The following is a 23,994-nucleotide window of genomic DNA, read 5'->3' on the forward strand; positions in this document are numbered from 1 at the left end:
AACATAATTTTTTTTAACAAAAATAAATTATACATTAAAACATCTGGCCATCAATATTATGAGAAATAAATCATTTAACTTTTATAGCAACACTTTTCCCCTCAATTCTCCCCACAACACAGTAATTTCACAGGTAATTCTCAACAGAGTCCAACTATTTTCCATCACTAAACTTCGTTTCGCATTGCATTTCAAAAGGGTTCCAAGTAAGGTTTAACGAGGACTACCTTAACACCACAATTCGCGGTGGCTCAAAAACACCATCTATACTCTTTATTAATAAGCGAAATTAAGTATAATTTGGAATACAAAAGTATCAAAGTATCAAAATACCAAAATTTGGTACTCACCTCATAGTTATATAATTACTATTTTTTTATTCACTTGATAATTATATATATATATATATATATATATCCTTTATTATCCCAACTACTTATATGAATAAACTTTTATTCTTATTCGGAAATCTGAATAAATTAACATACAATTTATTTACTTTTAAATTGAAAATCGTTGGTTTATTAAGAAAAAGCTGAATAAAAAACTGAATAGACTAACATAACATCTTTTTACTTTTAAATTTAAAACCATTTATATATTTGAAAAATATCCGGTGAATAAAAAACTGAATAGACTAACATAACATCTTTTTACTTTTAAATTTAAAACCACTCTATATATTTAAAAAAAATCTGTATAAACTAACATAACATGACATAATATTAATTTTTTTAATTAAATAATAAAAAATAGGCGATGTTAAATAAACTATATTCAAAAATAATTATCATGTATTATTAAATTGTATTAAATAATCTAAAATAGCAATATTTTTTGGCTTATAATATCATTTTTTAGTTAACAAAGTAATATTTTTATAGAATTTAGTGTAGAACTAGAAGTGGAATTTCATATGCAATTATTTTTAAAGCAAAGACGACTTTAATCAGCAGATTCCATATTTAAGTATGCCATAACTGTTTTTTTTTGTATTAGCATAAGCATTATTTTTTCATGTAAAATAGGATAACAAATTATAAATGGCATTATGAGCTTTCAACTTAGAATAACCCTTGCAGCACTTCAGCTACGTTATCCTTGCTCTTGGCATGATGTTTTTACTTTGCATTTATTTGTTAATGACGTTGATATCGCCTGCAAAAATAATACAATAAACAATTTTAAATAGAGCAAACTAGAGACATATAAACAATATCATAAGATGCAATATTATAAAGTTCTAATGCAGAAGGCTACAAATACAAAACTCTGAGAAAAAATAAATAAGCTTATAGCAGTATAATGATTTGAGCTTTTTTGAGATTTAGTTCATCCGCGTTAACCTTTTACCAACCTGATTAGAATTAAGTAGAGCACATGATTAAAATTCAGTAGAACTACGTAGCATGTCCCAATCTCATAAATTGTAGCATGTCCAAATATCATAAATTGTTTAAATTTACAATCTTGTGTTTGAGTAAATTTTCACTACCTGCACTGAAGTATTGGCACTGTCTTTTGATTTCTTAGGCACTACCTGCAAAATTTTCATCAACACTGTAAGAAATTTTATTGTCTCCTAGATAGATATAAAATTAAAAAATCAGAACTAGAACATATGTTAAGCATCAATCTTATTGCAGAGAGTAAGGATTTGAAATCAATTAAGAAAATTAGAACTCAAGTAAACAATTATAAATTATAGATAAGGGTCTGAATTGAGTCAAAAAATATATGACCCATTAGAAAATAATAATAAAGGAATCTTCTAATTCTAATATGAAGCTAATAGTAGGAGAAGTAAGAAATTTGAAGTAGACAATGTTAGTTTTGGTAAATTCTTATATTCAATCTCAAAACAGCGTGAACTAAACAACTTATATTGATTGATTTTTATGCCATGTCCAGATAGCTATGCTTTCATTGGAAAAAATAACACATCTGCCAAACAAAAGAATCATAGAATAAGAGATTCTGAAACTAACGATAAGCGAGGTGAACGTAACAAGAAGTGTCAAAATAAATGTATGGAGCAGGTACTACAAATTATGCAAGTTTCCCTTTGTATTTATTTATAAAATGTTACCTTCTTCGAATAATAAATTCTCGAGTTTTACATTATTACAGAATGCGGAAATTAAAGTTACACAGACAGGGGAAACTTTTAAATCTCAGTACAAGTTGGTTATCATTAGTGTGGTTATCATTAGTGTTTATCCAAGAACATATTATTATTATTTTTTATTTTGATTACCTCATATGAAAAAGTTTTAATTCAACCGTTTCTTTAAGCAGAAAATCTCGCGCAATTGTCTCAAACCGAAAAATGCAGGGATAAACGTAAGAAAAGAAGACGAGAAAAGTACAAAGAAAGAAAGTCACAGTTTGGTTTGTGTTTATATATATTTTATTTCAGATAAAATTTCTAACAAGCATCCGTGATGTACATTTGCAAATTTAATCATGTTGTTCAGTTTATATGTTCCAAATTTTATGTTTTTTTTTAAATAAACGAAACTTTCATTAAGACATAGAAACATCCGACAAGAGTGTCTCCAACAAAAAAGATGGAGGAGACGATAAAACAACGAAGCTATTAAGCGCACAAGGAACCCTAGCCAAACCATGAGCTACTTTGTTTGCTTGCTTACTGAAAAATCTATATTACTATCAAAAATGGCTCGGCAATGACCAATGATGTCCCCCAGCTCCAAGTAATTGCAAACATTCTTGTTAATTGCCTCAACACTAAGCAAATAATCACTCTCTATTGTAACCTTTTGGTAAGATAGTTCATGTGCCCACAATAATGCCTCCAGAATTCCCACTAGCTCAGCCTCAAATACTGATATACTGCCTACAAACTTCATAGTTTTTGCACTAAGAAACAGACCAGAGTGGTCCCTCAATGTCATCCCTATCGAAAACGAGTCTGCACCCTAAAAAACAGAAGCGTCGACATTCAGTTTTACACTTCCCACCTCAGGAGGAACCCATTCTCTAATCCTCTGCACAGTATTAGAACTCCTACCTGCTGATTGCTGAGATTTCTTCTTATGAACTTCTCTCCACTCTGATACTTGCTTCGAACTCCAAGCAACAGTTATTTCTGGTGACATCTGTTTTCCTTCCCATACCTTTTTATTTCTTGCATACCAAATCCCCCATAACACCACCGCAATCTTGACCTTATTTTCATGACTCTCATTACACATTCTTTCCAGAAGCCATTCTGACGCATTCTCCACCTCCCACATATTATACACCAGCCCTATTCGTTGCCAACAAGCAGCTGCAAAACTATAGTCACAAAACAGGTGCATGAGATGCTCGACATCGCCAACACACATATCACAAGCCACAGGAGCAGGTATACCTTTACCACGAAGTAAATTTCTAACTGGAATATTATTACGGCAGAACCTCCACAGAAAGATCTTAATCTTGTGAGGAACATCTAAACGCCAAATCATATCCCACCCCCTTGACTACTGAAGTCCTAAATCACCAACATGATTTAAATGCCATCTCTGGTACCCCGATTTCACTGTGTACTGTCCACTACTCAAGTGAACCCAGGCCATTCTGTCTTTAGTACAATTCTGAGGAATTCGAGTTGCTAAAATAGCATTTGCATCAATATTTTTAAAAGTACTTCGAATCTTCTCTTCATTTCATGCTTTCCTTCCAGGAATAAAAAAATCACTCACCTTGGCACTCCCCTCTACCATATCATTATTCTCTTGATCTACACAGTAATTATCTTTTCCCCTCAACCATTTATAAGTAAATTTTTTATCTCTTTCCCATCCCCTAAAATCCATCTCATCCCCTCCTTCAAGACCTCCTTAGCTTCCCAGATGCCAGACCACGTATAACTAGCCCCACCAGTTCTGTTTGCTTGCAAGAGATGACAATATGGAAAATACTTTGCCTTTAATACTCTTGACACCAACGCTCCAGGGTTATGAATAATATTCCAGCATTGCTTTCCCAGTAAAGCTAAGTTAAAACCATGGAGATCACGAAAGCCCAAACCACCTCTTTTTTTCGACATACTCATCCTCTCCCAAGCTAACCAACGAATGCCTTTATTATCAGACGAGTTAGATTTCCACCAAAAAGCGTTCATCATCCTCTCAATTTCCAGACACAACGACTTTGGAATCATAAAACAAGACATCGTGTAAGAAGGAATAAACTGAGCAACTTTCCTTATTAACACAGCTTTCCCCGTTTTAGATAAAAGCTTCATACTCCACACCTGTATTCTTTGCCAGATCTTATCCTTCAAATATCGAAAAACTGTCTTTTTTGATCTGCCAATTAAGGATGGTAGTCCAAGATACTTATTGCTCCATTATCATTAGTTACATTAAGTACTCTCTTGATTTCCTCTTGTTTATCTCTACGAACATTGGCATTGAAGAAGACATCCAATTTTTGATAATTGACTGCTTGGCCTGAAAACAACTCATACGACTTTAAAATCTCCTTAATACTGCTTGCCTCCTCATTAGAAACTTTAAAAAATAAAAAAACTGTCATCTGCAAAGAGGAGATGAGTGACTGCTGGTGCTGAAACACTTACACGACACCCATGAATTGAACCCCTATATGCAGCATCTCTCAGGGACAATGATAAACCCTCCACACAAAATAAGAACAAGGGGACAAGGGGTCGCCCTGTCGAAGCCCCTTTTTAGGGACAATTGGACCAATAAAAGAACCTTGGAATGAGATGGAATAAGAAACTGAAGTAACACAAAGCATCATCCACCTAATCCACTTTTGAGAAAAGCCCATAGCTACCATTCTACTCCTCAAATAATCCCAACACACTCGATCGTATGCTTTGCTAATATCGAGTTTAAGAGCTACTTCTCCATCCTGGCCAGAAAATTTTCTTTTCATATAATGAATCAACTCAAAAGCTACAAGCACATTATCCGTAATGTTTCGACCTGGTACAAATGCTGACTGTTCTTCAGAAATCATCACTGGCAAAATTTTTTGAAGTCTATTAGCAAGCACTTTGGCAACAATCTTATACAAAACATTGCAGAGAGCTATAGGTCTCAAATCTTTAATCTCCTCGATCTTCTCCTTCTTTGGGATAAGAACCAGAGTAGTATCATTCGTACCTGGTGAAAAACTTTCTTCCAACAACCAGTCTTGACGGCATTTAAAAACTTCCCTCCCAAGCAAATTCCAGAAATGTTGAAAAAATGCTGGGTTAAGACCATCGGGCGCACTAGCTTTATCTGGATGCATACTCTTGACAGCTTCGGAAAACTCCTCAAATGTTAGATTTGCAGTTAACATCTCGTTTTGAGTACTCGATATTCTTGCTTCATTTTCATGAACAAGGTATGTGCTAACATTCTCATCTACTGCAAACACATTGATATAGTACCTCTTCAACATAGAACACAACTCTTCATGATCTGTCACTAGCCTTCCATCCTCAGATTTCAACGATTCTATATGATTCATCTTTTTCCTATTCGAGGCTATAGCATGGAAAAAATTAGAATTTGAATCTCCCTCCTCCAACCAAAAAGCCTTTGCATGTTGCTTCCAATACAATTCCTCGTGTAATAACAAGTCATTGAGCTTTTCCTTTTCATCATAATACATCTGAATACCATCGTCATCCTCTCTGTTTTTTAACTCATCAATAATCGCCTTCTGTTTCAACACTTTCTCCCTAAATTTATGAAAAAAATTCCTTCCCCGTCTTTCCATAAAAGAAGACACATAAATAAGCTTCGGAAGTAAATGAGACGGGGAAAGACCTAGCCAAAACTTAGAAACCTCAGTACTAAACTCTTCTTCTTTCAACCAAGTATTTTCAAACTTAAAACGAAAAATCTTTTTACTCACAGTAGCATTAACCAATTCAGTCTTGATTGGATCATGATCTGATGCAATAACATGAGAGACAGTTAAAGTACATAAGGAAACAAACGCCACCAGGAGTCGTTTGCAAATGCCCTGTTTAATCTTTCTCTGATCCAATCTTGAGTGCCTCTGCTCTTTTCCCAAGTGAAACCTCCTACCTTTAGCTCTAACTCTGATAACGAACAATCATCCACAGCATTTTTGAAGCCATCCATAAGACTCTGAGGATGCGGATGTTTGCCTTTCTTATCTCAACTATATAAGAGATCATTGAAGTCCCCGAAGATGCACCATGGTAATTGACACCTAGATGAAAGATTTCGCAAGAAGTTCCAAGACTCATGCCGTCTCTCACGTTCTGGGAAACCATAGAAGCAAGACAGCCTCCACGGATTAGACATGCCTTCGTCGACAATGATGTCAATATGATTCTGAGAAAAATCAAAGACCCTGCAATTCATGTTATGCTTCCATAAAACTGTTAGACCTCCACCTCTACCTTGTCTATCAACTGAAAAAGAATTACGAAAACCAAACTTCAAAGCAAGCTCCTCTATTCTACTCCCTACTGTAATCGTTTCAGACAAAAAATCAAAGCTGGGCTGATGAGATTTTAACAAATCCCTTAGGACACGAACTGTACGAGTATTGCCCAATCCTCGACAGTTCCATCCAATGAGACTCGTTGTGACCGGCTAGCTTGTCCTGCAAGCTTAGCCGATAATGTAATAGTAGATGCTGCCAAATCCCCATTAGAAATCACAGCTTCTTCGTTGTTTTGAGTAACTTGTGAGCCAATAAGTTGTAGGCCCCCGTCAACATCCATAATACCAATACTTGTTGGGTCACCTCGCCTTCTTTTGCAACCCTCATTTTTAGGCCCAATACTATCCTCCTCCAAAAGCCCATATAATAAATTTGAACATGTATTAAATCCCTCCAAATTAGTATTATTTGAGGAACTTATTTTGTTACTGTTATCACGCAATCCCTTGACCACTAACTCCCTTGATTCACTCTCTTTCATTATCCGACGATTTCTGTTTGAACTGTCCCCCCCCCCCCCCCGAAAAATATGGTAACCCTGATCTCTGCCAATTCTCTCCTCCCACGTGGCATCGTCTTCCTCCTTTAGCCACTTGCTATGTCCCTTTCCCGCCGCCCTATGTGGCTGAGTTTTCAACCAGACACCCCATTCTTTCTCCCCTTCTACATTCCTTCTGTCAATGAACCTTCGACAAAACCGATCCGTATGTGAGACCAACCCACAAGAAAAACAGAACTCCCCCCACCTTTCATACTTGCATGTCACCACAAATTCAGAACCATCTTTCTTATCAATTTTCTTCCTGCGTTTGAGAGGTTTACGTACATCTAACCTGATTCGAATACGCATAAATTCTCTCCAAATAGATGTGTTGTTCTTGATATCATATTGAAGAAACTCTCCAAAAAAATTCCGAAGTTGCTTTCCAACAGCCTCTGTCATAAATCCCATGGGAAGATCAAATATTTGAATCCAAATGTTCAAAAACCAGAGTTGCACCTTAAGAGGTTCTTCCCCCACAACCACCATCTCCAATAACAACATCGCATTATCAAAAGTCCACGACCCTCCCCCCATTACCCATTGCAGATCCTCCTTGTGGTAGAACTGAAACAAAAAAATCCCCTGATCAATCTCGTTGATAGTGATTCCCATGGTGGGTCTCCAAATATCAGCCATCTTCGATTTCATCGCTCTGGCATTTATGGTTTTTCCAGTGAGAAACCTCCCTACCAAGCATAAATCATACCTATTGACTTCCTCCTCACTATCCCCTTCCAGAACAAAGCTCTCATTCTCCTCTTCTTCAATGTCGAGATCGGCCATTTGCTCATCAAAGTTACGATAATTCACCATACCTTCCAACAAAACACTAAACTCCCACAAAGATTCAAAATCCCAACTTATCCTAATTCTTTTCTTGCACACTCAAAACTTGTGTTCATTCCAAATTTTATGTTATGCTATAATTCAATAATAGAAAATCAGTCAACTCCATTACAAAGTGGTATAACATTGATTTCCGACGAATATTCAGGTCAGTGTATTTAAATTGTTGTTGTTTGTTATTACTTTTGTGATTAATGATTAATTCAATTGTAAATGATTAATTTTTTTGTGGTAATTAAACTTATAATATTCGCTTATCAAATCAGAAAATCTAACACATATAACTCAAGGAGATAAAGCTAAAGATAGTCGTAACAAACAAAGACGTGAAAAGTATCAGGAAAGTCACATGTCGGTTTGTGTTTTTCAATTTCTTATTATTTTAAAAAAAACTCCCCCCATTTAGATTTTTATAGCATAAATTTTTAATTCTAATCATGTTAAATATTTTTTACTTATACTTTTGTTATCAAAAATCTTGACAATAGTGAGTCGATTTACTCCACCGAAAACTGCTTTATCAATGGTTCACGAAGAACATACAAGTCTGAACATTTATTTTGATGTTTTTAGCAATTTTTTTTGCTTTTTAACCAACAACTATGATTTATATTTGTAATTTTTAAATTATATTGTTTAACATATATATTCAAAATTTGTGTTTTGCTATAATTTAACAACAGAAAGTCAATTAATAAGTGGTAGACCAATTTTCGATGAATATCCAGGTTCATATATTTAAATTGTTATTAATTACTATCGCTTTTGTGATTTATGATTAATGCAATTGTAAATAATTATTGTTATAGATGATAATTAAACTTGAAACATTTACTTATCAAATCAGAAAATCTTATACAAATTACTCAAAGTGAGAAAATTAGGGATATGCATAACAAAAGAAGACGTGAAAAGTATCAAGAAATAAAGTTACATGCGGGTTTGTCTTCATTCTTTTCTTATTTAAAATGACTCCCTGTAACTTGAATAAAATTAATAAATCAATTAAATACATTTCTATTTGATCTTAGACAAAACATATCTAAAATTAACTATCAAAAGGTTATCTAAAGTGAATGAAATTTTGTATATAAAAATTAAGTAACGTTTTTATAATAATTGAATTAATCTCATGTATTTATAAAAATAGCCTTATTTCTTATTAAAAAATAAATTAACTTTAAATAATCAATTTTAATAATTGAATTAATCTCATGTATTTATAAAAAAGCCTTAATTTTTTATTAAAAATTAAATTAAATTTAAATAATCAACTTTAGAAGCATTTAAGCCCTTGATTATTTAAGATACATCTATCATTCTTCTTTTCTTCTTCCGAGTAAATAATATGTTTAAATATATTAAATTATCACTACTAGGAAAAAGATTTTAAACCGATGAATCTTGATCGGTTTTAAACTGTTGTTTTTGACAATCTTATTGATAAGCAAAATACCTTTAAATGGAAGTACCAAAATATGAAAAGTAGACAAAATATCAAATTTAAAAACTTACGATACTTAACCTCACTATAACCTAGCTTTGATTCATTACAACTACATATTTATTCAAAATTTATTAATATGATTTAAATAATTTAATTTCATTCTACCATGATTCGATTACCTACAACTACATAAAATTTAACTTATATAATTTTACTTGGTTTCAATTTGGTATGACTATACGTAAGTAAATAACATTAAATAATGTTTTAAAAAAATATTTACTTTTATACATATTTAATAATATTTATTATGATCTTTCTAAAATTAAATAAAATATATATATAATATCTATTATGATTTTACTTTAATTTAATTAATATGAATAATTAAAATTAAATAATTGTTTATTATTTTTCATTGTATTTTAACAAATTTTATAAGTAGAATCCTTCAAATTAATTATTATATATAAATTACTTTAATAATGTGATAATTTTTTGGGATTAACTTTTTCTCATCTCAACTATATTACTCTCGATCCAAACCTATTATTTCAGTAACCAAAACCCATTTTGTTAGAACAGAAAATAAAGCCAAAGCTTACCAATTGGTTTTTTAAGGAAAGCTTAACAATAGGTCCCCAACTAACACTGTTTATTTCGATAACTGAAGTCCATTTCATTGAAATCCCATGGTTCATTGATACAAGCACTGAAGTATTTCACGCACAGACAACACCTCATACACAGCAGCTCAAGGCAGCACATAAGCATAGCAAATCCTTTCACTATCCAGCAGTACTATCACTACGACCAAAATGCAGGTGGCAGGAGCTAATGATCATCATGAACCATCCTGGGACATGTTCGAAATCATAAAGTTAATTTTGGAATACCGTAAAATGTCTCGATCCGAATGCCACCAAAGGCCAAGGAAACGTGACAATAACCAACAAGAAAAGAAAAATATTGTAGAAACTAAAAAGAATAAATGCTGAGGAATGCAACTATTTTATTCCTTTCAACCTTACTTCTCTATATTAGTCGCCATATACACCAAAAGTAAAAGGGTCAAATAGCTGACATAAGTTTCAGGTTGGGCAACAATTGTCCAATGTTATTTATCCGAGGCCTTGTATTGCATTCAACCTTCCTTCTCTATTAATAGTATCCTGCTCCATATACAGGAAAAGTAAAAGAACCCGACAACCAACACAAGTTACAGGTTATGCAACAAGTATCCAATAGGTAACAGAACTAAATAAGTATTAAGGACTTCTACAGGTAGATAAGATAGCTTCTCAATTATCCAAGGTATTGTATTTGACTAAACATTCCTTCGCCAATATAGTCCCCGCCATAGATACAGCAGCAATAGGGTCCGCAAGCTGACAACTTTCAAGTCGCCAGAATGATCCAATATGTAATAGAACTTCTAAAATGATTAATGAAAACACCTAGCAAGCTAACCATAACTAGATGAATATAACAATTCAGAATGATTGTACTTATTTGTGCTAGTTCAAGTTGAAATAGATTAGTAATCCTCCACTAGACTGCACGTAACATACAACTTCTGATTACGCAACAATTGCACACTCATGAAATTTATATAAAGACTACAAAAGCCTAGTGAGATGTTCTCTCCTTGACCCCTTTCTTGCCAAGGAAGAAAAAGAGAAATGGAATAAGTTGAGATCTAAAAATTTCGCAAAACAAAACTTGATGTAAAAATAAGGCACTAGGGTCACACCCTAAAATAATATTTACAAACAAAACCACCAACCAAAACAAAGAGAGTACTAGGATCCACCATAAAAAAGTATTTCCTGGTTTAGGATTCCATGTTTTCAAAGCTTTTAAACAACAAAATTATAATACTAACACTATAAATTAGCCCTACTTTCGAAGATCAGATCATATAGGGATGGGCTTCTAAGTTCTATCAAACTAACAAACAAACTTATAACCGATGAGCGTGTTTTCTTTTTGAGAGGATAGATGTTGAGTGTGTTGTTTACTTGTATTAATTGCCAAATTTCATCTTCTACTTATTTCACTTCCTTGGGTTACATAGTTTGTCTTGGATACTTGCACTAATTGTAGTTCACACTTTTTGAGGCAGATAGATCAAGAGATGACCAAATGTATGCTAGTGATGTGTTATGAAGTACAATACTTCTACCCCAAACATCAAATACCGGGAAAAAGAAATCTACAACTAATAGACTATAAACTCAAATACTAAAAAAACAAATTAAAACATAGAAACCATAGAAATCCCTAAAAACATACCTAATAGTCATGGTTTCAAACAAACACTTTGAAATTTATTCATTGATCATCGTTCCGAAAGCAAGTGCTTGAAATATGCTTCAACTCGTCTGCTGGAAGTTGACTAATAAAAACCCACAAAAAAATCATTTAATTTCTAGTAAAGGCAAGTCCTTTTAGTATATTGGTGTTATTGAGAACTGAAAAAAAGTATACTTACCCTCCCTGCACAGATATACAAAGACATTCATGTACTGTAACATAATAATTTGGCCAATAAGAAACCAAATCACTTTCAATTTCCTTTTCAGTCCACTGCCAAATTAAACAAAAAAACATTAGTAAAATCACTATTAGAAGAGACATGTAACTGTATAAATTAGACACAAATCACATCATTATAACAACCTTCTCCCCCCGGTGAGGCTTTTGAGCCACCCGATCTTTCTTGTAAGCTTTGTCATTAACATGGGCATATGATGCATTAATAAATCTTGCTATATCCACCTTCTCTCTATAACTAGCAGCATGTTTAGTTTGAGCAAAGTTATAAACCTCAAGGTAAACACCATCTAACACCTTATGCCACTCTTTAAACTCTAATTTAGCCCGCATCCCCCAATCAACATATATACTATTACGAGTACTCTTTTTGACAAGTTCTTTAAATTTCCGTGCAAACGCAAACTTTTCATCATCCGTCCACAGGTAGGAAAAATCAACTAGGAAACTTGCTGGCAGATCCCTAAAACAAATTAAACAAAATCAAAAAGAGATTACAAACTTGATAGCTTTATTTTAGAAACAATATTTACGAGGAAAGACCATATAAATGATAAAACTTACAAGTAAAGAGGAAGGAAATCCAACTGTTTTGTCAAGTCACTGGGAACACTTTTAAGATGGGCAGTATCAGATATTCCTTTTGTTGGATTATATAGAACACTACTCATCAAGTTAATCAACTGTTTCACATCTTCCCTGCCTTTCTTGGAGTTGTCTAGTGTAGGTAATATTCTCCCCCTGCCCTCCGATGTAACAAAGCTGTTAAAAGCTAAATCTCCACAAGCATCTCCAGTTTTCTCGTATAAAAACATCAATCCTTTTGTTATATCCCTGCAATTGCATGACAAAAAATTAGTAATAAACATATAATGCATGTATTGTAGTTTACAAAAATATTCATGACTTTGATTACAAAAATATTCATATGAAGAGTGATTCATATAAGATTTTAATATATAAATACTTGCTTCATAATATTTTATCTTTTTAAATGTCTTTTTGACTTTGTTTTTTATCTTAGATTTATATACAAATTAAGATCGTGTTGTATCTCCCGGATTATCCATTTTTTGCTATTAAATCATTTATTAATTTATATTGTTCTATTATGACTTCTTTTTGTTCACTTAATTGTGTTTCTTTCATTTTTATTTATCTTCTTAATTTTATATTATCTTCTTCTAATTTTCTTATTTCTTCATCTTTTCTTGCTAACATATTTCTGCAACAGACCAGGGGAACAATTGTTGACTTATTGTAGAAACAAGACCAGGGGCAGAAACGTCAATGCAGAGAAGTTTGTGGGGTTTTCAGCAGAGGGCATCAAGGAATTGCTTTTGTGTGTGTTTTAGGAGAGTCCCACCTCTCGAATGTTGGGAAGTTTAATAGTAGCAGTAAGAGTTTATGTAATTCTCCAGGAGTAGTTTATCTCTGTGTAGTGAAGTTAATTATCAATTCAAGTTCAGTTTCACTTCTAATATCAGTTCTATAATTAGGGTTCTTAAGTGTAATTTGTAGCAATTCTTACAATTTTAATCGTATCTTCTTTTTGATTTATAATTTCTATACTAATTCTATAGCTTTCAATGCTGATTGATATCTTTATTATATGTAATAGTTTTATCAACTATTCTTTGAATCTTTGTAAATTATTATCATTCATTTTATTGATTTTTTATTTGAATTTTAAAACAATAAGATGTGAAAGAATTACCAAAGTTGGGTGACTAAACTGTAATTTGTCATTTTCAAGTGTTACTCTTCCGTCTCATCTTTGCCATTTCAATCCATATCTCTTCCATCTCTTTTGTCTTTTTCTGTCACATGTATGCAAATTTCTCATGTCAATTCTATTCATATATATATATATATATCCTCTCTTCTTCCTATTACTTTTGATAATTGTTCAAAAATACTAAAAAAGTACAACTACCAATATTATTTATAATAGTTCTGCAACTACCAGCCATATACATTTATACTAACAAGGACTTAAGGTGCTATTCCACACAAAATACAAGTTATAACACTTAAGGAACTTCTATTCTCATTACCTATCAGTTACTTTTCAAGCTTCTACCTATTACCTATTGGATGTTGCACAATCATTGAGTGGTCAACAAGGCAAGCAAACTGATAAAATGAAATAAAAAACTGAAACTACATTGTATATCAAAATAGCATAAATCCAGTTCATCAGTGTAGTAAATGTGACACCCGACTCAAATCACAAACGCGGCTTTTAAAGGTACACATAACTAATTAAATATATATAACTAATTGTAAAATTAAACTATAGCATAGAAAATTACATAACTAATTGTAAATTAAACTACCACATAAAACTTTATAGTAAATGAAAAATCATTTTACCTAAAAATTCTCCAGTATGATCCCGAGATGTAATCCCACCATGTAAAGTTTTCTTTCTTAGAAGGTTGGAATTTTTCATACTCGTTCAAGAAATAATCCTCAAGAGGATAGACAACTTCCGTCACAAGAAGCTTGGACTTGTCTGTAGGGAGTATAACAAGATGTTCCACGTTCAAAAGCGAAACATGCATGCGATCCAAAGAAATCAGATTATCCAGGTTGCTGATGTGAATTGGTGAAGCTTCCACAAAAGACTTTTCCAGCTTGACCAATTCACTTTGTAGACTTCCAATGTAGCAATTCCCCCCAAATCTTGTATTTAAGATAAAGCTGAAGGGAGCGTTGAACTGCAAAATTGTAAGACAGAATACATTGTCATTGTTTGATATAAAAGAAGACAATATTGCCAAAGTCACGTTAACTAAACAATTATGACTCATGAACAAATGAACGGTGTGATACTATAATAAATACAAGGAATTTAAACCTTGATTGACAATATGACTTGAAATAAAGAGAAATGTGATTATCGAAAAAAGCAAGAATTTATAGTGATAGATGGCTATATAATAAAGCACATTCCATATGCCAATTACATTCAACTACTAAAAATTATATTGTTAATCCTAATCCCTTTTGAAGTCTAATGTTTATACTACCGAAAATGCTAAGCATAATGTCATACATCAACAGGTTTTAAAGAGAGAGATGGACCAAAATGTCACTATTTCACTAAAAAATGCCCAAATTGTCGCTTGTCAGAATTATAGCCCAAAATGTCAATTTATAACGTTGTATCGTGTACCGTTTTGAAAACAGGGCAAAACGGTACCCGTTTTACTACTTTTTTTTTTAACATTTTAATGGGTAAAACGTTAGATGAACTAACGTTTTATATTTTCTTTTATTTGAGCTGTTTTTTTTTGTATTATTTAGGGGCCAGGAAACATCACTTAATGTTACGTTTTTCGATAATTCTTTTTATTTAATATTTTTAAAATTTAAGATTATACCGAAATTTAACAATTTTTAACATTTAGGGTTCAACAATCCCCTTTTGGGTTTTAGAAATATTAAAATAATAATAATAAATATTATACCGATTTAGTGTTTAGGGTTTAGGTAGGGTTTAGGGCCGTTAGGCCCTAAACCTTAGGAACCAAAACTGTAAATTTTAAATTAAACAATTTTAAATTTAAAAGTGTAACTTAAGTTTAATAATTTTTAACATTTTAGGGTTCACAAATCCCCTTTAGGGTTTTAGAAACAATTTAAATAATTTTTTTAGTATTTTAGGATTTGATAATTTTTTATTTGAGGTTAGAAATAATTTTTATTAAAAAAATTATATGTGTAAAACGTTAGATAAAATGGTGTTTTGAGGTCAAAACGCTACATGATGTAGTGTTTTGGGTGCCAAAACATAACACCATCTCACGTCTAGCTTTTAAAAAAAAGAGTGGAATAACCTTAACGGTGCTTAGTGCACCGTTTTACTTGCTAAAAGTAAAAAAAATAAAAAAAAAAACAAAACGGTACACGAAGTACCGTTAAACCAAAATGCTTAACTAAGTGTCGTTATGAAGTGACATTTTGGGTCATTATTTTGAGAAGTGATATTTTGGACCATTTTTAACCCCAAAATGACATTTAGGGCCACCACCCTTTTAAAGAAGTATAATAGAAGACATAAAAAGGGTAAAAAGGTCATTGCAGAGGATGAGACCAATTCAGTCATTTCAGAACAATAAGACAGGGGGAGAGTCAAGGGTTAGGTTTATGAGAGTATTATGATATAGTTAGTGTTGGAAGTTCATTACAAGTGGTATTAGAGCATTTCGCTCCGATGGGGCCACCGACGACGGCGCAAAGGCTGGATCTAATTTGGATCTAATTGAAGAGAAGTTATTGACGATGGATGAATCATTATCAGAGGTGGTATCAAAGGCTGTCGAGAAAGCGGTGGAGGGGATGAAGCATACACTGACAGAGGTTTTGATGGAGGGGCAAGGAGTAGCAACAAAGAAGCTGGGGGCTGAACTTGAAGCTATGTCAGGTCGTCTGGAAGGGCGAATTAACCGCAGCCGCGAGTACAATGAATCTCTCATCAATACGATGCGTAATGAGCAAATAAAGTTGCAATCAGAGGTACGATCCAATCTCACAAACTTACGGTCCTTACAAGTGCCTTTATCAGAAAAAATAGATGTGAACCTGAATCGAATCATACAGCAATTGAGTATTTGGGTGCGACTCTCGGGAGTAATATGGAGGTGAATGGAGGATTTGGTGTTCGAAAATTATCAGGATGTAGTGCTGTAGGAGGGGAAGGGGTCTGGGGGAGGACCAGGTGCTGTTTACAGTACAGGTGGGAATTATGGAGGATATAGTGGAGGCGGAGGATATAGCGGTGGATGGTCGGGTCATTGGAAGTACAGAAAGTTGGATATGCCCATTTTTGATGGGTTAGATCCGGGCAGCTGGCTGTTACAGGTGGAGAGGTATTTTAATTTTTACCACTTGAATGTGGAGGAGATGTTGGAAGCAGCAGTAGTGGCTATGGAAGGGGACGCGCTGAAATGGTATCAGTGGGAGAATAAGCAACGTCCCATTCGTTTGTGGCAGATTTGAAGGGTTATATCTTACACAAATTCCGAACTTCTAATGGAGGGTCACTCTACGAACAGTGGCTGGCCACCACCCAAACAACCACAGTGTCAGAGTATCGGCGTAAGTACATAGAAACAGCTGCCCCGCTGGAGCACATCTTGGAAAATTTGTTGTTAGGGCAGTTCCTCAATGGACTTAAAGGAGGACATTCGGGCTGAAGTGAGGCTTCTCAATCCGATTAGTTTGGAACAAGCCATGGAACTATCTATGCGGGTGGAAGACCGGAATAAAACCATTGGGCTGAGGAAAAGTGGGATGAGCCCATCTATACCAAACCAGTTTTCATCCTTCTACAAGGGTCCAACCAGCGATGTGTCGACACCGTCAAACACGGTCCCTAATCCATCCTCCATTAAAAGTTGGGTGTCTGGGTATAGTGAGTCTCAGGAATCAGTTTCTTCACCTAAGGGCACAAGCTTCAACAGTTCTTCAAAGTAAGGTGGAGAAATGCGAAGACTAACAGAGAGAGAACTACAGGAGAAACGGGCGAAGGGTTTATGTTTTAAATGTGATGATAAATGGGCTATGGTCACTGGTGTCGTAAGAAAGAGCTAAGCGTTTTATTGATGGAAGAGGAAGAGGACGATGTAGTAGAGATACAGGTGGTGAACCTCCATCTCCAACACTTGAATCTGCCCCAGAGCCAATTCTTCACTCTGAGGTAAGCCTAAACTCCGTAGTTGGTTTGTCAAAACCTAAAACAATGAAATTGTTAAGATTTATTGGGGAGAAACAAGTTGTAGTAATGATTGATCCAGGAGCCACACATAATTTTATATCCTTGGCTACGGTTGAGAGATTGTCTGTTCCGGTGGAGGAGTTGGGGGGATTTGGTGTGTCTTTGGGAAATGGCACAGCAGTCCGAGGCAGTGGAGTGTGCAAGGGGGTTGAATTGAAACTGGATGGGGGATTGGATGTAATGGCAGATTTTTTACCGTTGGAGTTGGGAAATTGTGATGTCATTTTAGGAGTTCAATGGCTGGAAACATTAGGGACTGTCTGGACCAACTGGAAAACGCATGTCATGCAGTTTGAGAGGGAGGGCAATACAGTGACTTTGAGGGGTGATCCCTCACTTGTGCATGCCCAAATTTCTATGAAAGCTATGTTGAGAATGCTCAGAAAACAAGGGCAGGGATATTTGGTTGAATTAAATCAGGTGGAGATCACAAGAGATATTAAAGGGGCAGTTGAGGGAGTAAATCCGGAGATTCCTAATTATCTTAAATCCACGATTGGGCGTTATGGTTCAGTTTTTGCTAAAGCAGATAGTTTACCCCCGAGTAAAGGGCATGGCGACCTTCCAATCATTGATGAATGATATTTTCCGTCCTTTTCTTCGTAAGTTCGTGCTCGTGTTTTTCGATGATATTTTGATATATAGCAGGTCAAGGAGCATGTTGAACACTTTTGAAGAATTTTAGATACGTTGGCCTCTCACAAGCTGTTTGTAAATATGAAGAAGTGTGAGTTGGGAAAATGTTCAGTTGCATATTTGGGGCATCATATATCTGCGCAGGGTGTCGCAGCAGACACGGACAAAATTAAATCTATATTGGACTGGCCAACACCTCGCATATTTTTAGATTTAAGAGGATTCCTGGGCCTTACGGGGTATTACCGAAAGTATGTGCAGAATTATGCCCAGATAGCACAGCCAGCTCCGAAAAGGCTGTTTTGGTTGGTCACATGATGCTACTTTCGCATTTCAGAAGCTGAAACAAGCAATGACCCAGCCACCACTACTAGCAATGCCATATTTTGAGAAGAAATTTGTGGTCGAAAATGATGCCTCGGGATTTGGAGTTACGGCGGTTTTAATGCAGGGTAATTGACCCATAGCATTCTTTAGTAAACTGTTGGGGGTCAGAGCTCAGCAAAAATCGATTTACGAGAAGGAATTGATGGCGATTTGTTTGGCTGTGCAGAAATGGAAGTATTATTTGATGGGAAGACATTTTCTTATACGAACAGATCAGCAAAGCTTACGGTTTATTACACAGCAGAGGGAGGTAGGACCTGACTATCAGAAATGGGTTACAAAACTTATGGGCTACAAAACTTATGGGTTATTCATTCGAAATTCAATATAAGCCAGGGGTGTACAATCGAGTAGCTGATGCTTTATCCAGAAAATCTGTGGGGGATATTGAATTGGGGGCTTTAGTCACGTCTCATGAAATTGATTGGTCAGAATTAGAGAAGGAGATTGCTGCTGATCCATTCTTGCAACGGTTGAAAACAGAGTTGAATTCCGGCGAAAAAGAGCATGTGGGGTTTCAAGTAGTAAACGAACGGTTGTTATATAAGGGGCGATATGTAATGCCGCGGTCTTCTCCTGTCATTTCCAGGTTGCTCCATGAGTATCATAATACTCCGGTAGGTGGCCATGCTGGGGACGTTAAAACATACCTCCGAATAGCAGCTGTTTGGTTCTGGGCAGGGATGCGTAAAGATGTAGCACGGTTTGTCCAATGTTGTACCATTTATCAAAATCAGAAAACATCACAACAGCTACCCTCTGGTTTGTTACAACCTCTGCCGATTCAATCCATGGTATGGGCTGACATTTCGATTGATTTCATCGAGGGTTTACCAATTTCAAAAGGTGTCGATACTGTTTTGGTGGTTGTAGACCGCTTATCTAAATATGCTCATTTTTTAGCATTGCGACATCCGTTCACTGCCTTAAAAGTTGCTGAGTTGTTTGTAAAAGAAATTGTTCGCCTTCATGGGTTTCCATCGTCAATTGTTTCAGATATATCAGATCTTCATGAGCATATTCTGGCGAGAACTGTTCCGTCTACAAGGAACTGAGCTGAAGCGGAGTACAGCGTACCACCCGCAAACAGAAGGGCAGTCCGAAATTGTTAACAATGGATTGGAAACCTATCTGCGTTGTTTCATTGCTGGAAAACCCAAATCCTGGGTACAATGGCTGCCTTGGGCAGAATATTCCTATAACACTTCTCCACATAGTTCTACAAAACTCACTCCTTTCAAAATCCTCTATAAACGAGACCCTAATCATGTCCGTCGGTTAAGTCATGGGCATACTTCTGTGGGCAGTTTGAATGAAGCATTACAAGAACGCGATGTGGTTTTAAGTGAGCTGCAGTTTGCTCTAGTGAAGGCCCAACACCTTATGAAAGTAGCAACTGACAAGAAAAGACGAGAGGAGAAGTTTGATGTAGGAGATAGTGTTTATTTAAAACTCCAAGCATATAGGCAGCGATCATTGGCTAGGAGACCATTTGAGAAACTGGAAGCAAAATTTTATGTGCCTTCTACAATAATCCAGTGCATTGGTCAGGTAGCATACAAATTACAATTACCTCCTACCAGTGCTGCATCCTGTGTTTCATATTTCTTAGCTAAAAAGAGCTATTGGAACCGCACCTGCTTCTCCCACAATTCCGGAACAATTATCACCTGATCTTGAATTGGTGACTGAACCGGAAAGTCTTCTTGATGTGCGTCACAGCAGTAAAGGGAGTATGATAAATTTGGAGGTTTTATTGAAATGGCAAGGCTTACCACTTTTTGAAGCCACCTGGGAAGATATGGAAGCAATACAAACTCGATTTCCTGCCTTTCACCTTGAGGACAAGGTGAACGTTTGGCGGCAGGGTAATGTCATACATCAACAGGTTTTAAAGACGTATAATAGAAGACATAAAAACGGTAAAAAGGTCATTGCGGAGGATGAGACCAATTCGGTCATTTCAGAACAATAAGACAGGGGGGAGAGTCAAGGGTTAGGTTTATGAGAGTATTATGATATAGTTTTATCTAATCACCTTGGGAGAGAGCTGAACCTCTCGAATTGTTCACTAGTCCTTAATATCTTTGTTCCTAGTCTGATTAAACACTTCTATATACAATTAGTACTTTGGCTTGCTTTATTTTTCTGAGTACTATTGTTAAATTGTGTAGTTAGTGTTGGAAGTTCATTACACATACCTCTTGACGTTCCCACTCAAATAAAGCTGGATGACTGACTCCCGCATTCACTCCAAACTCAGAGCCACTAATTTACATGATGGAAAAAGTAGGTACATGAACTAAAATAATTACAAGTGTTAAAACTAATAATAGAACATTAAAATAATTTATTGTAATGTAACTAACCACGTAGATTCTTCAGCTTTGTCAATTTTTTCTTCCATTGATCTCCCAGATTGTTTTTTCTCCTTTTCCTTGATTCGACGCATTCTATCTTCATTTCTTTTTTTTATCTTTTCTTCGTCCACAATTAAGTCTTCTTGTAGTTTTACTAGCAAGATCAGAAGTATTCAATGAAAGAATATAACAAAAAAAAAATTTAATAGGGAAACTATTAATTTTTTATTAAACATACGTCTAGAAGTAGCTTCTACTGCAGCTTTTTTTTCAGCTTCTACTGCATCAATGGGAGCAAGAAATAGATCGCTATATTTTTTAAATTCTCTAAGACCTTGACGATAGGCATCAAGAGCATTGTCCAACTCCCCCTTCCAGCGGAACTCATCCCTAAAAATGAAAAAGTGTTCATTATTCTACAGTTTTTAGTAAAAACAGTCACCATTAAAAAGACGAAAATATAAAAAATTACCCTAAAATTATTAAAGAGGTGTGGTATTTGAATTCTCTGGAACCTCCTTTCAATGTCATGCAATCACGTATAGCTTTAAATTCTTCTACAAAACAGAATTTGATAGAAATAAATTAATCACCACAGTTTAAATGGAAATTTTAAAGGGAGAAAGAAAGTATAGTATGACTTACTCTCGTAATCATTGCCGTCAGATTTAAGATTATACAGAATACCAAGTTTCTCAAATAACTCGGCTTTTTCTTCCAATCTTAAATCCGTGTTTTCATTATTAACTTCTTTTTCTACAATGTCAATTGCTTTATCATACAGATCCTTATTCATACAAAAATTGAGAACCTTCAGAATGCCAGACATCCTATCCGAAAACTCTGGCTTGTCATCCATGGCGTGCAAAAGTAATTAGTTGAACCGCTCAGAGAGAAGGGAATTGGGGATAAATAAAACCCTAGGACTAAAAGAAGGGAAGGGAGTTAGGGTCATTTGTTAAATCTGAATCATTTTTTAAAATTCTGAACGATTGATAATCTGAATGCAGGATTGTTAATCCTGTTTGGTAAATAAATATCAAAATTTCTGAACGATAATATTTGTTGATCATATCCTTACGTATATATAAAAATTAATTTGTATTTTAATCTTAATAATCAATAACAATTTACACGTATTTTGAAAATTTAATAATAAAAACATACATATATTTTGAATAAATATTATCCATTTAAAGATTTAAAGAGTAAACAATATTTTCAGTCGTAAACATGAAAAATATATAATTGTAAGTTTAATATTAAAATTATTAAACAAATTTTAGACAAATGTATTCATATTAAAATCCACATTATTATTTGAATATAAACATATTTAAAAACTAAAAATATAAGTATAAATGTTAAATAAAATTAATATATGGCATGGAATTTTAATTTTATACTTTTTTTAAGAAAAATCACGTATGTATTATAAATAAATATATTATATTTTTGTATTATGGTCTAGTGGCTTGATATCACTTGATAAAACTTACTATATCATGAGGTTACATGAACCATCCAGCTAAATTCTTGGCTCATCCAGCTAACAAAAAAATTTATCAAACAATCTGAACAGGTGATTCAAGTCTCGTCCAGTACTTTTGGTATGGTACTGACCCCTTAGAGAGAAGGTTACTGCTTCGAATAATAAGATATAAATTAATAATTTTTTGAATACAAAATTTAAAATAATGATACATATGTGATTCTACAATGGTTCGAATAATTGGGTGTAACAGATCAATTATGAATTTAAATTTTTATTTAAAATCTATTTTTAATATAAAAATGTATTTACATCTTAATATCATTTTCAAAATCTCTCATCTAAAATTGAAATATTTTTACTTCCTACAAATTGACAAACAAACACACACATACATATTATCTCTTGTCCTACTTTAAAAGATATATTATCTCTTGTCCTATTTTAAAAAATATATATATATTGAAATCATATTAAAAACTCATATATGATGCATTTATAACATTAAAAATGAATAAATAATAAAGTTAGAATAATTTATTATTCTAATTATTTGTAGATCTGTATTTTTCTTTATCATCTAATGATCAATTTATATATCATATATTTTATATTTTAACAAAAAAATATTTTAATTTTCAATTTTCATTATAAGAAAATAATTTTTCAGTGAAATAACACCCTACATATATATAATACCATATGTTGCGCCTTTAATATTTAAAACGAAAGAGCAATAATAATTAGACACTAAAATAATAGTAAACACAGCTAAACCTATCGGGAGAAATAAGTTCCTGGATTAAGAAAAAGGTTTCTCACCCGTGCAATCACCACTCACCTATTAACATATATCATCCAAGCACGTCAAGAAGACTGTGCGTGTTTAATTAATTAAAAAAATGCATGTAAAAAAGATGGTGCGTATGTAATTAATTAACAAAAACTTAACCAAAAATAACCAGGCGAAACAGTTGAACTTTATAGTTTATATATGTGCAGCTTATTATGTAAATACGCTGACAGCCACGTAGCTTTGATAAGTTTATAATTTCTCTATATTTATGATAGAACTTAAACTTAGTTGGCTAATACTAATCTTTTCGCAAAACAAAAACTGACATCTGTGTATTTGATCGATCTATAGTTGTATACTACTGTACTAAGCCAATAGATTCTAAAAACTTAGTTAATGATTGTTGAATTAGAGCCCTCATTTGAATTTTAAAATATTAATTTATAATTTTATGTTTTTGAAATCCAATATAAATGTATGAAAATCTAAAATATTAATTAAAAGGAAATGAAAACATATTATTAAATTATATTTTATTGTTAAAAACTTAATATCAAGTGTCGTTTAGGGTCTTCAAATATGACTTAAAATTATGTAACAAATTAAAAAATAATAAGAGAAAATGTTGAAAACGTGAAATAAAAATGAGTTTTTATATTTAACAAAAATATGAATTGAAACTGATTTTTAGA

General features: G+C 33.8%; 2 protein-coding genes across 7 annotated transcripts; both read right to left on the reverse strand.

The window, feature by feature from the left end:
* Positions 1–960: 960 nt before the first annotated feature.
* On the reverse strand, positions 961–21,928 carry LOC141717439 (uncharacterized). 6 transcript variants are annotated; one of them, XR_012573652.1, is made up of 12 exons: positions 21,660–21,927; positions 21,487–21,571; positions 21,253–21,404; positions 21,024–21,168; positions 20,856–20,922; positions 14,223–14,569; positions 12,411–12,680; positions 11,973–12,309; positions 11,785–11,879; positions 11,586–11,688; positions 1,496–1,540; positions 961–1,158 (listed from the first exon to the last, which is right to left on the reverse strand). XR_012573652.1 is itself a non-coding variant. In XM_074519498.1 (11 exons), the coding sequence occupies exons 1-10, from the start codon at positions 21,871–21,873 to the stop codon at positions 11,625–11,627; spliced, it is 1,776 nt and encodes a 591-aa protein (XP_074375599.1). In that variant the 5' UTR covers positions 21,874–21,927; the 3' UTR covers positions 9,945–10,146; positions 11,586–11,624. The 6 variants fall into 6 exon arrangements, 5 of the variants coding, with proteins under 5 accessions (XP_074375599.1, XP_074375603.1, XP_074375602.1 ...); XM_074519498.1 differs by lacking the exons at positions 961–1,158; positions 1,496–1,540 and adding an exon at positions 9,945–10,146; XM_074519502.1 differs by lacking the exons at positions 961–1,158; positions 1,496–1,540 and adding an exon at positions 10,355–10,462 and having other exon boundaries at positions 21,660–21,928.
* Positions 3,776–7,810, reverse strand: LOC141717092 (uncharacterized). The gene is made up of 5 exons (XM_074519203.1): positions 6,546–7,810; positions 6,214–6,357; positions 4,734–6,079; positions 4,378–4,526; positions 3,776–4,291 (listed from the first exon to the last, which is right to left on the reverse strand). Exons 1-5 carry the CDS (start codon positions 7,808–7,810, stop codon positions 3,776–3,778), a joined length of 3,420 nt encoding a protein of 1,139 aa, XP_074375304.1.
* Positions 21,929–23,994: the final 2,066 nt, after the last annotated feature.

This window comes from Apium graveolens, chromosome 4, assembly GCF_009905375.1.
Source record: "Apium graveolens cultivar Ventura chromosome 4, ASM990537v1, whole genome shotgun sequence".
Classification (NCBI taxonomy): domain Eukaryota; kingdom Viridiplantae; phylum Streptophyta; class Magnoliopsida; order Apiales; family Apiaceae; genus Apium; species Apium graveolens.

What these genes read in the sequence shown, in the direction of transcription:
- LOC141717092 (XM_074519203.1), bottom strand. Translation starts at nt 7,810, where the DNA reads ATGGTGAATTATCGTAACTTTGATGAGCAAATGGCCGATCTCGACATT. An exon ending in TTGCGAAATCTTTCATCTAG is followed by an intron (nt 6,080 to 6,213) that starts GTGTCAATTACC and finishes GTTCGTTATCAG; the next exon opens with AGTTAGAGCTAAAGGTAGGA. An exon ending in TTATTCCATCTCATTCCAAG is followed by an intron (nt 4,527 to 4,733) that starts GTTCTTTTATTG and finishes TATTTTTTAAAG; the next exon opens with TTTCTAATGAGGAGGCAAGC.
- LOC141717439 (XM_074519498.1), bottom strand. Translation starts at nt 21,873, where the DNA reads ATGGATGACAAGCCAGAGTTTTCGGATAGGATGTCTGGCATTCTGAAG. An exon ending in AAAGCTGAAGAATCTACGTG is followed by an intron (nt 20,923 to 21,023) that starts GTTAGTTACATT and finishes CATGTAAATTAG; the next exon opens with TGGCTCTGAGTTTGGAGTGA. An exon ending in GATTTCCTTCCTCTTTACTT is followed by an intron (nt 12,310 to 12,410) that starts GTAAGTTTTATC and finishes AATTTGTTTTAG; the next exon opens with GGATCTGCCAGCAAGTTTCC.